The 14,315-nt window shown below is 37.5% G+C and overlaps 1 protein-coding gene and 1 pseudogene across 3 annotated transcripts; both read left to right on the forward strand.

The window, feature by feature from the left end:
- Window positions 1-1,708: 1,708 nt before the first annotated feature.
- Window positions 1,709-4,188, forward strand: LOC147544292 (acyl-CoA-binding protein-like). 2 transcript variants are annotated; one of them, XM_086635916.1, is made up of 4 exons: window positions 1,709-1,906; window positions 3,193-3,310; window positions 3,467-3,529; window positions 4,024-4,188. In XM_086635916.1, exons 1-4 carry the CDS (start codon window positions 1,895-1,897, stop codon window positions 4,101-4,103), a joined length of 273 nt encoding a protein of 90 aa, XP_086492042.1. In that variant the 5' UTR covers window positions 1,709-1,894; the 3' UTR covers window positions 4,104-4,188. The 2 variants fall into 2 exon arrangements, with proteins under 2 accessions (XP_086492042.1, XP_086492041.1); XM_086635915.1 differs by lacking the exon at window positions 1,709-1,906 and having other exon boundaries at window positions 3,157-3,310.
- A 4,674-nt stretch (window positions 4,189-8,862) lies between these two features.
- On the forward strand, window positions 8,863-12,976 carry LOC147544293 (uncharacterized; annotated as a pseudogene). The gene is made up of 2 exons (XR_015223627.1): window positions 8,863-12,449; window positions 12,547-12,976. The product of XR_015223627.1 is annotated as an uncharacterized LOC147544293 (transcript).
- Window positions 12,977-14,315: the final 1,339 nt, after the last annotated feature.

The raw sequence follows: 14,315 nt of genomic DNA on the forward strand, positions 1-14,315 counted from the left end.
GTTTTTTTTTTAAATCTCTCCTCTCTCTCTTTAGATCTGGTTTTTTTAGAGAGAGAGAGGAGAGGATTTTTTTTATGTTTGAAGGTCACCGACCGGAAATTGGCCGGCCGACGACCTTCGCCGGTGAAGACGATGAGGTGGCGAGGATATGAGATGGCAGAGAGAGGAGATGAGATGGAGGAGAGAGAAGTGATGACTAGTTAAAAGAGTTATAACAGTAATTGGAAAAGGGGGCCATCAAGTTATTTTTGATAAAGTTGGGGACTAGGCAGGAAGGGTCACAAAGTTAGGGGCTATTTGGGAAATAACCTAATCCCTACCATGTAGATTTTAGGGTTATTTCCCAAATAACCCCCAATTTTATGACCAGTTTCCTGCCTATCCCCCTATTTTATCAAAAATACCCAGATGACCCCTTTTTTCAATTACCGTTATATGTCCGTTAACTAGTCATCACCTCTCTCTCCTCCATCTCATCACCTCTCTCTACCACCTCATCCTCTCGCCACCTCATCGTCTTTACCGACGAAGGCCAATTTTCCGGTCAACAACCTTCAAACATAAAAAAAAAATTATATCTTTTGCTTCCTTTCTGTTTTCTCTCATATTCTCTCTCTTGCTCTCCTTTCTCTCTCTTCCTATCTCTTCCCTAAAATTAACCAAAAATGTCACAAAGAACTGCAGTAAGAGATCTGTGTCAAATGAAAATGATATATATTAGTAGTAGTAGATGGATAGAGAGATGATGATTGTTCCTCTAAGAAGTTAGAGAGAGGGAGATAGGAATTTGTATGGGAAAAATGTGTGTACCTATTTTAATTGCAAATCACGGTTTTGATTCTCTCTCACTAGAAAAATCCTAACCCGGCCACACTCAATGTCTCCCCTGATACTCTCTCACCTTAAATAAACTCCATTGAAGCAAGAACATTTCTAACCCCATTATGCATAAAACCAAACATATTAGGTCTAGTATATAAAGTAAAGTAACCTGATTCTCAAGTAACCATGGCATACCCAGAATTATATGACCTAACCCTAAATCATCCATCACAACAACAGAGAATTTCAGTGTTATAATTCCCAATAACAAACGTAACCCTAGATTGAGAAGGAATCTTTGTTTTCTTTTTTCTGATGTAACAACAAAATAAGGTTTAGGATGAGGGTTGTTACCAAATTTTGTTTCCTAATCACTAATGGAGACACAAAAAATCAGAACAAGCAGCGGATCCAACCCCAACATCACAAACTCAGCCATTAACCATTGGTCGGGTTTGAAAAACAGCAGATCTGAGTACTGGTATATCTAGATCGCAATCTAAACATCATCTATTAATGGTGGTCCTTCCATTGGATATGAAATTTGATGGCATATCTCCCATTTTTTTTTAGAGAGAGAGTAAGGGAAAAAAATTTAGGGAGACAGAAAAAAATTATTTTTATTTTATTTTTAATGTTTGAAGGTCGCCGACACCTTCCCCGGTGAAGACGATAAGGTGGCGAGAAGATGAAGTGGTAGAGAGAGGTGATGAGATGGAGGAGAGAGAGGTGATGACTAGTTAACTGTTTTATAACGGTAACTGAAAAAAGGAGGCCATCTGGATATTTTTGATAAAGTAGGGGGCTAAGCAGAAAGCTGGTCACAAAGTTGGGGGTTATTTGGGAAATTACCCTAGATTTTACATTCAATTGCCTTGGGATCACCGCCCTCAAATAGGTCTAAATCCGTAGGGTACTTAATCTGGCAAGAGAGATAACACTAGTGGCATAAATGTTATTAACTGCAACCTCAAGGTTATTTCCGTAACTAGAGTATATATAAAGCCCTGTACGTTCCCCTCAAAAACATCAGCAGCAAAGTTGCAGAACGAGAGAGAAACAAGAACGTATAATGGCTTTGAAGGTTTGCATGATCTTCCTCTCTCTCTCTTCTCGCTCTTTCTCTCTCTAAATTTGCATCTTATGGTTAATTGAGTTATCTTGTTAAATTACCTATTACATCGATATTATCTTTAATCATGCAAAGTATTTTCTCTCTGTTCTAGGTATTAGGAATTTCTTATTGAATTTTTTGGGTTACTTTCAGTAGATCTTTATACTACCTGGTTTTTAAATTTAAGATCTGAAGTTTGTTTCAGATTATACATCGATTAATACTACGATCAAGACAGTGCAGAAAAATATTCGATAGATTGACACGATCTTTATGTATTTTTTTATTTTAATATTTTGTTTTATGATATGATTATGGTTCCTTATGATTGGGCAAGAGTTCGAGTTATGCTTGTAATCCGATTCGGAAATTAGGGTTCTCTTGCTAGAGTAGAACGGACAGACACAGAATTGGGGAAATAGTTTGTCTGTTTTAGGAGAAAATTATTGAGTCGATATTGTTTTGATTGGATTATGTCCAAAATTGATCTTTAATTAATTGAATAGAAATGATGAAGTGATCCTAGATGAAGTTTAATGAATGGTTAGCTGGGGGATATTGAGACATTTTGCGATCTATATAGATATGTAGTATAATTTGCTTTAGGATGGGTAAGGGTTGAATTGGTTGATAAAAACTTAGCAGTTGCAGGTTACTTGTCCGATCCGACCTAGTAAACCTTGGACCCTGATTCGGACTATTTGCTATAAGATCAATTTGTGACTTCAAGTTGGCCCGATCTGTTTAGAGGGAAGCCTGGGTAAATTATCAGCGAAAAACCAAGTGGCTGAAGTTAAAATTTTGATTTTTTCCTTTCATTTTCAATTGAATTGCTTTCGGGTAATTTATCGGCGTACTCGGTTTCACTTAGCTATGAGTTAAATTGGTCGGATTACCAGAGAAAGACAAAGAGCATGGTCTCAAAATCTTTCACCAAACGATATAATTGGTTCTCCAATCTCCTTGTGGGACTCTGCTAAACCTTTCACTAAAACTTTCAAAATCTTTAAATAATCGATGATATATGAACTTGAAATGATGGGAATATTATAAATTCAGTATCGAACTACAACTTTTAAGGTACATTAGCTTTCATCTCCAAACATCTTCTGCGGATAATAGCACAATATAGGCGTACCAGTTTTTTTCTGCATAGAACATATTGTCACAAAATGTCATTCAGTATCTTCTATTTTAGTATAGGTAGGGTTCATATCTGTATAATCTAATCGCCAATGGGTATTGTCCTTTTGCAGGAGGAATTTGATGCGCATGCCGAGAAGGCTAAGACCCTTCCTGAATCCACAACAAATGAGAACAAGCTTATTCTGTATGGGCTTTACAAGCAAGCAACTGTTGGAGATGTGAACACCAGTATGAATTCTATTATTTACGTACAGTTTTGGTTCAACTTATGTCCTTAGTCATATATTCTTTGTGATTAAGTGAGGCCAGAGCGGTACTGTGATACCGAATATGGTACCATTTAGCGGCCTTTCCTTTGGTTTATTAAGTTTCTCCTTTTTGTAGGTCGACCTGGGTTGTTTGACCCAAAGGGAAAAGCAAAGTGGGATGCATGGAAAGCAGTTGAAGGTATGAAACACTTAGTTGTTGATTAATTCCGATCCTTGATAGCAATCATCTAATTATTTCAAGGATGACAATTCATGTTTTACTACGTACTAAATTCATAAATCATTTGAAAAAACCGATCCACGTTGAGCATGAAAAGCGGTCAAGCGGCTTTGCTCCCATGATGTAGTGGTTTAACACATGTCCCTTTCAAGGGTTGCATATGGGATTCAATTTCCCTAGAAGATTGTCTCTTGGTCAATGTTTGAGTGGTTAATGGGCATGGTGACTGTAAATTCTTCAACGATGTCGGGTTCAGATTCTTGAACGTTTCTGTGAAACAAGTTATATTGAAACGGTAACTAGAGCAGAAGGCTCTGCAGTTACTGCTAAACTTACCAACCCAAATAGTAATCGAACGTAAATTTGTCGTACAAGATGAAATGCTAACTAGTGTTTCAGAGTTTGTTCATTTATCGGTAATTCTTCTAAGTATGATCTATTTGTGTTTGCAGGAAAGTCGCAGGAGGAAGCACAGAGCGATTATATCACCAAGGTTAAGCAGTTGTTGGAAGAAGCTGGAATCTCTGCTTAAATCTTTTCTCATTATCTATTTAGAACTGGAAAAGATGAGATAATCCTGAATGTGTTGGTATTTTAATTAATGGTATTTCTACTAAGTACCTGTTCCTAGTTTAAGTTTGTATGCGTTTCTCTAACGGATTATCCTCTGAAATCGTTTCTCCCTAGAAATAATGTTAGAAAACTTTTCGAAGTCCAAATTAACGTTACCAGTTACTCTCAATAGAAACCTCCCAACGAAGCGAATCGAAATTTTTTCGAGTGATTGAGGACTACAATAACTACCAACATGACAAAAAGAGCTTGTGAGCCAGCTGGTTTTGTTTCGATTTTCTGGGAGGCTTGGGAGCACTTCTGCATGGGATAGCTCATATGCAGGATGCAACTTGGCTTCAACAACTAGCCAAACAGCTACAGCCATACCCCGTACTAGCTACTATGAAGATGCCGTTATATGGCAAGAAATCCATTAAAACCAAGAACCCTTCTGATAAAAATGTGGGTATATGACAATGATGTCGTTAAAACCAAGAACACTTAAGTTTGAATTTGGCTTTGTTTTAAAGTTCAAAACTTTTGCTTTTGAATTCAAAGTTAAATTACTCAAGTTCAACGTATACACGAATATTATCTGCCAATTTTTTTTCTTTCATACTTGTGGGTGGTGGTGGTGGTGCTGCGGAGGCAATAGTAGAATATTTTATTTATTTATTTAAGCAAAACTACTTCAAGTGGCGGCAAAAATCCTTCTACTTTTGTTTGCAAATGACACCAAAAACTAATAAAGAACCCCAACCCTTGTTCTATGGGTTTACTCGTGTAAAGGAACTATTTCTTGGCAACTTGGACAATTTATAACGATGTTTGTCCCGCATATCACTAGGAAGATCGTGATCTTTACAGAAGGCTTTATAAAGCTTTTGTCTCAATTCATATTTAGCCGTGAGCAATCTACGTTTGTGATCTCTTAGTTGTGAGGAAAGCGATTCACGCCCCCAGACTATATTACTGGAGCCAAGTTTCGTGCATTAGTGGTGCAAGCCCTAGCCCTAGCCCAAGCGCTTACCAATCAAAGAAGAGAAAGAAAAAGAGAAATCGGGCTATTTCAATGTATCCTATAGTTAAGTAATGCAAGTGCGAATCTAGGATCAGGAACTCCTGTTCTTGGTTGGATGCTCCATCGTGGTTGAGTTAATCAAAATCAAAATTATTTTGAGTTAATCAAAATAATTGATTCAAGTTACCTGACCTGATGGAGCATCCAACCAAGAACAGGCTAGGAGTAGTAAACCCAAGAAGGTGAAGCAAACCTATAAAAGTTTCCAGTTACCTGACCAGATTTCTCAAAAAAAAAAAAACGAAAAGTTGTGTTTCGCCCCATTTTGAAACACAAAATTCAAAGGGTTAGCTCTCATTGGTGCTACCACTTATTAAGTGAAAATAGTTTAGTAAGTCTTACCACTTGTAAGTGCACTACAACTCCACTCTCCTAATTCCATTCTCAACACATTTACTCTTAACTATACAAGGTAAAAAATTCAGTTTGGAAGGTGTAAGAGGAAGGAAAGTGAAGATCGCTAGCATCCATGCCATGCAACGACTCCTCAAGTAAGGATCATTGGGAGTTTTGTGTCAAATTCTTTATAACTTTAAGAGTCATTTTCATATTACCCAAAATAAGATGAAACAATATGCTGAAGGGATATAGTATTTTAATTAGGAGAGTATGTGTATTTAAAGTTACAACCGTATCGGCAAAGTTCTACAGTAGGAAGGGTGTCTCAGAAGTTATCTCCAAATTCATCATGTTTTTCATGTTTCTGTTTTGAAGAAGACACTTATCCCCAATACTGCGATTGATGATGAAATACCAATTTTCGAAGACGAGGGAGACCCGGTGTTAAATGTTGGAGTCTAATTAGGAGTCCTAGTTAGATTCTAAATTGACTAGTTGTAGCCTATATATATATATATATATGGCTGACTTCATAATAGTTAAGATATTAATCTTGAAGTTATTAATAAAGTTTTCTATTAGTATTACGTCTATCTTTGGTTGGCCTTGAGTAAGACCGGAACGTTCTTAAAATACTAAGAATTAGTGACCACTACTCCATTACGACCATGAAATATCTTTTCTACTTATTTATACAACAATACCTAAATAAAAAATAACAAAAATCAAGTTGAGTTTTTTGCTTTTCCAATAAAAATGAAAAAGTTTCAAAAGAACCCAACTTCACCAATGGCATAGTGATTCTTTAATCTCCTTGCACTGATAATTATAACTTCGGATATGAGCCCAAATTTGTCTGGGCCAAACCGTTTGAGGAGAGAGGGGAACAATAGAGAGTTGGATATATAGAGAAAACGAACACCAAAGATTGAGTGTGTGTGTGTGAGAGAGAGAGAGAGGGGAGAGATATAAGAAGAATTCTTACTGAGGTGGATGACACTCTGACTATCACAAGGAATACAGTTTCATATCAAGTTCTTCTACCAGTCTCTTCATCCATAACATCTCCGTACAACATTCTGTAGTGAATATATTTTGCCTCTGTAGCTAAAGCTACAAACTTCTGTAATTTAACTTTCCATGACACTGCCCCCCTTGAAAATGTAAATAGGTAGCATGATGTGGACCTTTTGGAGTCTACATCTTCTGCCATGTCTGCATCCGTATGTAACCCACTAATACTGGCTTGTCATTACCAAAACATATACGAACTTTAGACGTACCTCTATATACTTCAAAAGCCACCTCACTGTTGTCCAATGCTCTCTGCCTGGATTGACAAGAAATCTTCTAACAACTCTGACTGCAAATGCAATGTCTGATCTTGTGCACACCATTGCATACCTCAAGCTTCCTACAATTGAAGCATAAGGAATTTTCTTCTTTCTCACTTCAGTTGATGAACACTGATCACGAGTCAACTTGAAGTGACTGGCTAATGGACAATTCACTGGTTTTGTCTTGTCCATATTCAACCTTTCTAAAACCTTCTCAATATATATTTCTTGTGATAACCAAAGCTTTCCAGCTTTCCTATCACGACAGATATGAATGCCAAGAATTTGTTTTGCTGGACCAAGTCTTTTATGTCGAAATACTTGTTTAGTTCTTTCTTTAACCTGCTAATTTTGTTAGCATCGTGACCAACAATCAACATATCATCAACATAAAGCAGAAGTATAATCGAATCTTCTTCGAGAAATTTATGAACGCAAACACAATGATCTGAAGTCGTCCTGTGATACCCTTGATCCTTCATGAACGATTCGAACTTTTTGTACCACTTTCTTGGTGCTTGTTTCAGCCCATATAAACTCTTCCCCATTTTAATTACAACCAAGTGTTCCTTACCTTTAACTTCAAACCATGTTGGTTGTTCCATATACACATCTTCCATCAAGTGATAACCAAAGCTTTCCAGCTTTCCTATCACGACAGATATGAATGCCAAGAATTTGTTTTGCTGGACCAAGTCTTTTATGTCGAAATACTTGTTTAGTTCTTTCTTTAACCTGCTAATTTTGTTAGCATCGTGACCAACAATCAACATATCATCAACATAAAGCAGAAGTATAATCGAATCTTCATCGAGAAATTTATGAACGCAAACACAATGATCTGAAGTCGTCCTGTGATACCCTTGATCCTTCATGAACGATTCGAACTTTTTGTACCACTTTCTTGGTGCTTGTTTCAGCCCATATAAACTCTTCCCCATTTTAATTACAACCAAGTGTTCCTTACCTTTAACTTCAAACCATGTTGGTTGTTCCATATACACATCTTCCTTCAAGTCACCATGAAGGAAAATGGTCTTGACATCTAGTTGCTCAATTTCTAAGTTCGTACTTGCAACCAATACCAATACTAGCCGAATAGAGGACATCTTCACCACCGGGAAGAAAATCTCATCAAAATCAATACCCTTCTTCTGCCCAAATCCTTTCACCATTAGGTGTGTCTTCTACCGTGGTTGTGATTTTCTTTCTTCGGTCTTGATTTTGAACACCCACTTTATTTTAAGAATTTTCTTATTCTTAGGTTTTTCGACCAAGTTAAAGGTGTTGTTCTTATGCAAGGATACAATCTGATCTTGCATAGCTTTCAACCACTCATTTTTGTGTACATCATCTAGAGCTTCTTTATAACACTGCATTCTCCACCATTTATAACCATCACATACTCGTGTGGAGGATACTTGGTAGATGGTGGTTGTATAACTGGATAGTGGAGAAAAAAAAATTCTTGTTGAAACATTCAGGGTTTAAGGAAGAAGATGACAAAAAAGAAAAATTACCATTAAATTTTTTAAATTATGAAATTATTTTTTCTAATCCCTTTATATCTCTCTATTTAATTTCAAAACTAAAAAAACAACTCCTAATACCAATTTGGTGAACCAAAGTACAAAACTAATTTTGTACTATAGCTCCCGACAACCATACTCATCATGTCCCCATCACCAAACGGCTTTCTTATTTGGACCCATTTTTCCAGCTTTTCACTCAAAAATTCTAAAAAGATGGGGTCAGGCGTCCTGCAGGAGTATTTTTCAAAGTCTCTAATATTCACTCCTCTTTATTTGCTTTTCAAAGACAAACTTCATTTGGAAAACATAATACATTTACTCACTTCTACACAAATATCTTCACAAAGATAGTTGTAAACCATTAGAAAAAAGAAAAAGACATAAAGTTATAACTCAATGAATAGAGACAGAGCTTCCATAAAAAGAGAATAATTGAGCAAACGAGACTCATCACTACTGAGAGAGAGAGAAAGAAAGAGAGAAAGAGAGAGAGAATGGCAACATTTGAAGGTCTCCTAGTTAATGGTGTAACTGAAATCTTGAAGAAACTGGTGGGTGTGATCTCAAATGAGATTAGTCCTGTTTGGAACATGAGAAGTGATCTGAAAACTCTTGAGAAGACACTGGAAATGATTTTGGCTGTAATATCTGATGCTGAGAATCGACAAGTGAATGAAAATGCAGTCAAGCTTTGGCTGAAACGCCTCAGAGATGTCGCTTATGATGCTGACGACGTGCTTGACGAATTTGCCTACAGATTAATGCGTCGAGACGCAATAATGAACCTTCGTAAGCGAGACAAGGTACGCAATTATTTATTTTCACTAGTGTCCAACAACCCATTGGTGTTCCATTACCAGATGACTACTAAAATCAAAACTATCAACACAAACTTAGATGCTGTTACTAAGGATATGGTTAGCTTTGGGTTCAACCATCTGGGTAGTAGTAGTACTAGTGATCATGTTCAATGGGACGTCCGAAACAACACTGACTCCTATGGGGATGACTCGGAAATTAATGTCGAAAGAGAGAATGATATATCCCACATAGTTGGCTTACTAATTAACTCACATGGTGATGAAAAAGTTTCTGTCATATCCATTGTGGGTATGGGAGGGATTGGAAAGACAACACTTGCTCAAAGAGTCTATAATCATGAGACTGTAACCAAACACTTCGACTTAAAAATATGGGTTTATGTCTATGATCGTCATATTGTTGTCGATAAAGTTTTAAAAGATATCCTTGCCTCAATTCCTGGTGGATCTACTTCTGACGCAGCAACTACAGACGTATTGGTGCGACGACTTCGTGAAAAGTTGAACTGTAAGAAATATTTGTTAGTCCTCGATGACTTTTGGGACAAAGATAATTGGAAAATGGGCAAGTCTTAAAAGTCGGTTGGTAGTTGGTGCTCAAGGGAGCAAAATTTTGGTAACTACACGGAGCGTTGAGGTTGCATCGAACGTTAGGGGATCAATTTCTCCATATATTTTGCAACAGATTTCGGATGAGGGTTGTTGGTCTATTATCAAACAGCGAGCATTTTCTCCTGGCGGAGCACGGGAGAGCTCAAATATAATAGATCTAGGAAAAGGCATAGCAAGTAAATGTGGCGGCGTTCCCCTTGCAGCGCAAACACTAGGTAGTCTTATGCACAACAAAAATCAACAAAGCGACTGGGTGAAAATAAATGACATGCCAATCATGACAATCTTAGAAAATGAAAGTAGAATAAAAGAAATACTGAAATTGAGTTATGATCATTTGTCGCCTAGACTAAAACGTTGTTTCTCTTATTGTTCTATGTTTCCAAGGGGCTGGTTACTTGAGAGAACAACTGTGGTCCAGTTGTGGATAGCAGAAGGCTTTGTTCTATCACCAATGGAAGAAGAAGAAGGAAATAAATGTTTTGATGTTTTGGTAAACAATTCATTATTCCAAAAGGTTTCACCAAAAGGATTTGTAATTTCCCTAGATGCGTCGCGGTCCAGAAATAATACTTACAAGATGCATGATCTTATATATGACCTTGCACGAAGTGTCAGTGAGAATAATGAGTTCTTAAATGTGAAGGTGAGCGAAATAGATGTCATTTCTAACAAAGAAGTTCGTCGTCTAGGGGTGGTTTTTGACAAGAAAGATATTTCAACAACATTTCCAAAGAAACTTCACACTTTTCTTACCTTCAATGCAGAGGATCCATGGGATTCTAACTTTGTATTTAGCAATAAGTACTTACGCATATTAGATTTGAGTCATTCAACAATTAGGAGTTCACCTCTTTCTTTTGCCAAATTGAAACACTTGAGATACCTTAACCTCTCAAACTGCTCACTCCAAGTACATGATTTGACTATCGGTGCTCTATATAATTTGCAAACACTCCTATTACACGATTGCGATGATTTTCGAGGTCTCCCTAATGACATTGGAGCATTAAAAAATCTAAGGCATCTTGCTCTGTCGTCATGTCCACAATTTGAAGAATTGCCCAAGTCTATTTGTAGCCTGTCTAACTTGCAATTTTTTTCCATCCGGCTTTGTAATAGATTACAAGGGTTACCTAGTGACATTGGAAATTTGAAAAAACTGAGAATTCTTGATCTCTATCGTACTGAGATAAATAAATTACCTGACTCCATTTATAATTGTCATGATTTGGAAGTGTTGATTGTTGAAGGCTGTAGAAATCTTAGTAAGATAACGAAAGAGTTGGGAGCTTTGAAACGTTTATGTGTCCTAAATATTTCTGAGACAAGTATAAGAGATTTGCCTGACAGTATTACTGGATTGACGGAATTGACAGAATTAAATTTGCGGTGTAGCGGCATAGAAGTATTACCCGAAAGAATAGGGTATTTGAAACTTAGGCAACTAAACCTGGAAGGTACTAGAATCAGATTGTTACCAGAGTCATGTACTAGTACCGACGGGCTATGCAATCCGGAGGAAGTAAATCTGGGGAACTGTCAGCTTCCCAAATACATCGGAAACTGGACCAACCTGAGAAGTCTTACATGGTCCTACCACACCAAAGGAACAATGTTAGGTATGGATCGCCTAACTCGCCTTGAAAGATTAGATAGGTACGAGGTGAGGGAAAATACTGAATCACATTGTGTTGCTGGTGGTGGTGGTATTGGAGACCTGGGAGGTCTAAACCTCATTCGTGGTCACTTAACGATCAATTGTTTAAAGAGAGTAAGAGGTGGTGGATTAGAGGAAGCTAAACGAGCAAGTTTAAGAGAAAAATCAAATATTACCTCTTTGAGACTAAACTGGGGTTCTCCTTCAGCTATTGATGATAATGATGTTGACGAAAACGGACATTTGGATGAAGATGTATTGGAGGGCCTTCAACCTCATTCTAATTTGAAGATAATGAGAATTGGTTCCTATAATGGTTTGAAACTTCCATCATGGATGACTAATACATTGTCTCTACCAAATTTGTTGGAGCTAGAACTGGATGACTGCAACGGAATTCGACAACTTCAAGGCCTTGGTCAACTTCCTCACTTGAAAAAGCTTACTTTAGTTCTTTTGAAAAATTTAGAAGAATGGATTGAGGATGAAAAGGAAGCAGCTATTACAGCAGAATCCACCAGAGTTTCACGACATTCTTCTTCTTATTTTCCCATGCTTGTTGATTTGGTTATTAGATTTTGCCCAAAGTTGACTACATTGCCAACTAATCTTCCCTGTCTAGTGGACCTCAACATTGAACAAGTCAATGCCAATCTATTGAATATCAACAACATGACTTCTCTGCAATACCTTCAAATATTGAATCTGCCACAACTTAAGTTTCTGCCACTCCAGATATTACAACCTAGACTAAGTTATCTGAAGATCGTAGAATGTCCGAATTTCCAAGGTTTCCTTCCACATATACAAGACATTGATTTACAATCCCTTGAGAGGTCATGCATTTTAAATATTGAATGGTTGCATCCTCAATCTGATAGTACAAAGAAGGTTCTTTCGAAAAAGTTTAAGCACCTTAACTAACATATATGGGGCTTCAGGTTTGTCTTATTTACTACTTGTACACATTTTATACTCCTCCTATATTATATATACTAGTTGATTTCTGCTTCATCATGTTCTATTCTTCTTTATTAGGCGCAGAGGGTGATCTAGATTGCGGCAGCAGAGATATGCAACTAACTGAGGCATCCAATAACACAAAACCCAAACTGAAGAAAACAAAGACCTGAATATATTATGGAACGAATCAAAGTGACAATGCTGGAAGCTAATCACTGTCCTGGTGCAGCTCTTATACATTTTTGTCTTAAGGATGGACGACCCTTTTTACACACTGAAGACTTCAGAGCTTGTAAACAAATGTAATCTTATCTTATGCACTTCTGGTAGATCAGCTTGTAAACTTAGTGTACCTGGATACAACTTACTGCAACCCAAAATCCACGTATGATTTGTATGATTTGTCAGCTTTAGTTTATTTATCATAAATTGTAACGTGTAAGTCAGTCATTGTAAATGTTGATTGTTGGCCTATGTATGTCATATTGCTAATGCTTCACCTTAAGAACTAAGCAGCCGTGATGCTATGCCCGACACATCTCCCGGCTGAATCTCGACCGGCTGACGTGTTGGGCATGGTGCCATTTGTTAGTGAGTGAAATTGAGCTTGCCTCAAGTAGGGCAGCCATTCTATTTATAATGAAGGGAAGAAGACAAGTAATTACAGAGAGGTCCTTACAAATAGGAACACTAGCCAACTAACCCCTACATTACATACTATTACACTAACACCCCCCCTCAAGCTGAACGCCATTAATAAGTGAAAGCTTGGATCGAAGCTCTGCAAATCTTGTGGAGGAGAGGCCTTTAGTGAAAATGTCAGCTACTTGGGAGTCACCAGGTAGGTAGTGGACCTTGAGGCTGCCATCTTTTACTTGCTCACGCACGAAGTGAAAATCAATGGCAGAATGCTTCGTCTTGGAGTGAAGAACCGGATTAACCGACAAGTAAGTGGTGCTGATGTTGTCACAGTATATCACTGGGGTTGAAGGAACTTTGATTCCCAACTCACGAAGTAAATTATGTAGCCATTTAATCTCAGCTGAAGTATGAGACACTGCACGAAACTCGGCCTCTGTGGAAGATCTTGCCACTGTTGGTTGGGTCTTTGATGCCCAAATAATGATGTTAGGTCCTAGATAAACACAAGAACCAGTGGTTGATCGACGATCATCTGGTGATCCTGCCCAATCGGCGTCGGAATAGCCAAGAAGATGATGACTTGAAGCTTTACGAAAACAGAGACCAATGTCAATTGTCCCCTTTAGGTAACGTAGGATTCTCTTTGCAGCAGTAAGATGAATTGAAGAAGGCTTATGCATAAACTTGGAGACTTGATTGACAGAGTAAGTTATATCCGGACGAGTTAATGTCAAGTATTGGAGGGCTCCAACCAGACTTCGAAAAGATTGAGGATCATCAAGAGGAATACCTTCTGATTTTGATAGTTTTGTACCTGTAATTACAGGTGTAGATACTGGTTTTGAAGAATTGAGACCAAACCGATTGAGAAGATCATTAATATATTTCTTCTGTGTCAATTTAAGCTGTGTATTATCCCTTGAAGCCTCCATCCCCAAAAAGTAACTTAGAACACCCATGTCTGTCATATCAAATGATAATTTGAGGTGTTTGATAAGTTTGATGAGATCAGTGGATGAAGACCCTGTAACCAAAATGTCATCGACATAGAGAAGAAGAATGATGATCGAATTTGGACGACGAAGATAGAACATTGAGGAGTCAGAGATCGACTGTGTGAATTTTAACTTGAGAAGACAATCACTGAATTTCTTATGCCAAGCTCGAGGGGCTTGCTTTAAGCCATATAGAGCTTTATTCAA

Source organism: Eschscholzia californica, unplaced genomic scaffold (assembly GCF_041429995.1).
Source record: "Eschscholzia californica isolate CP2 unplaced genomic scaffold, dmEscCali1.0.p SCAF_4, whole genome shotgun sequence".
NCBI lineage: Eukaryota > Viridiplantae > Streptophyta > Magnoliopsida > Ranunculales > Papaveraceae > Eschscholzia > Eschscholzia californica.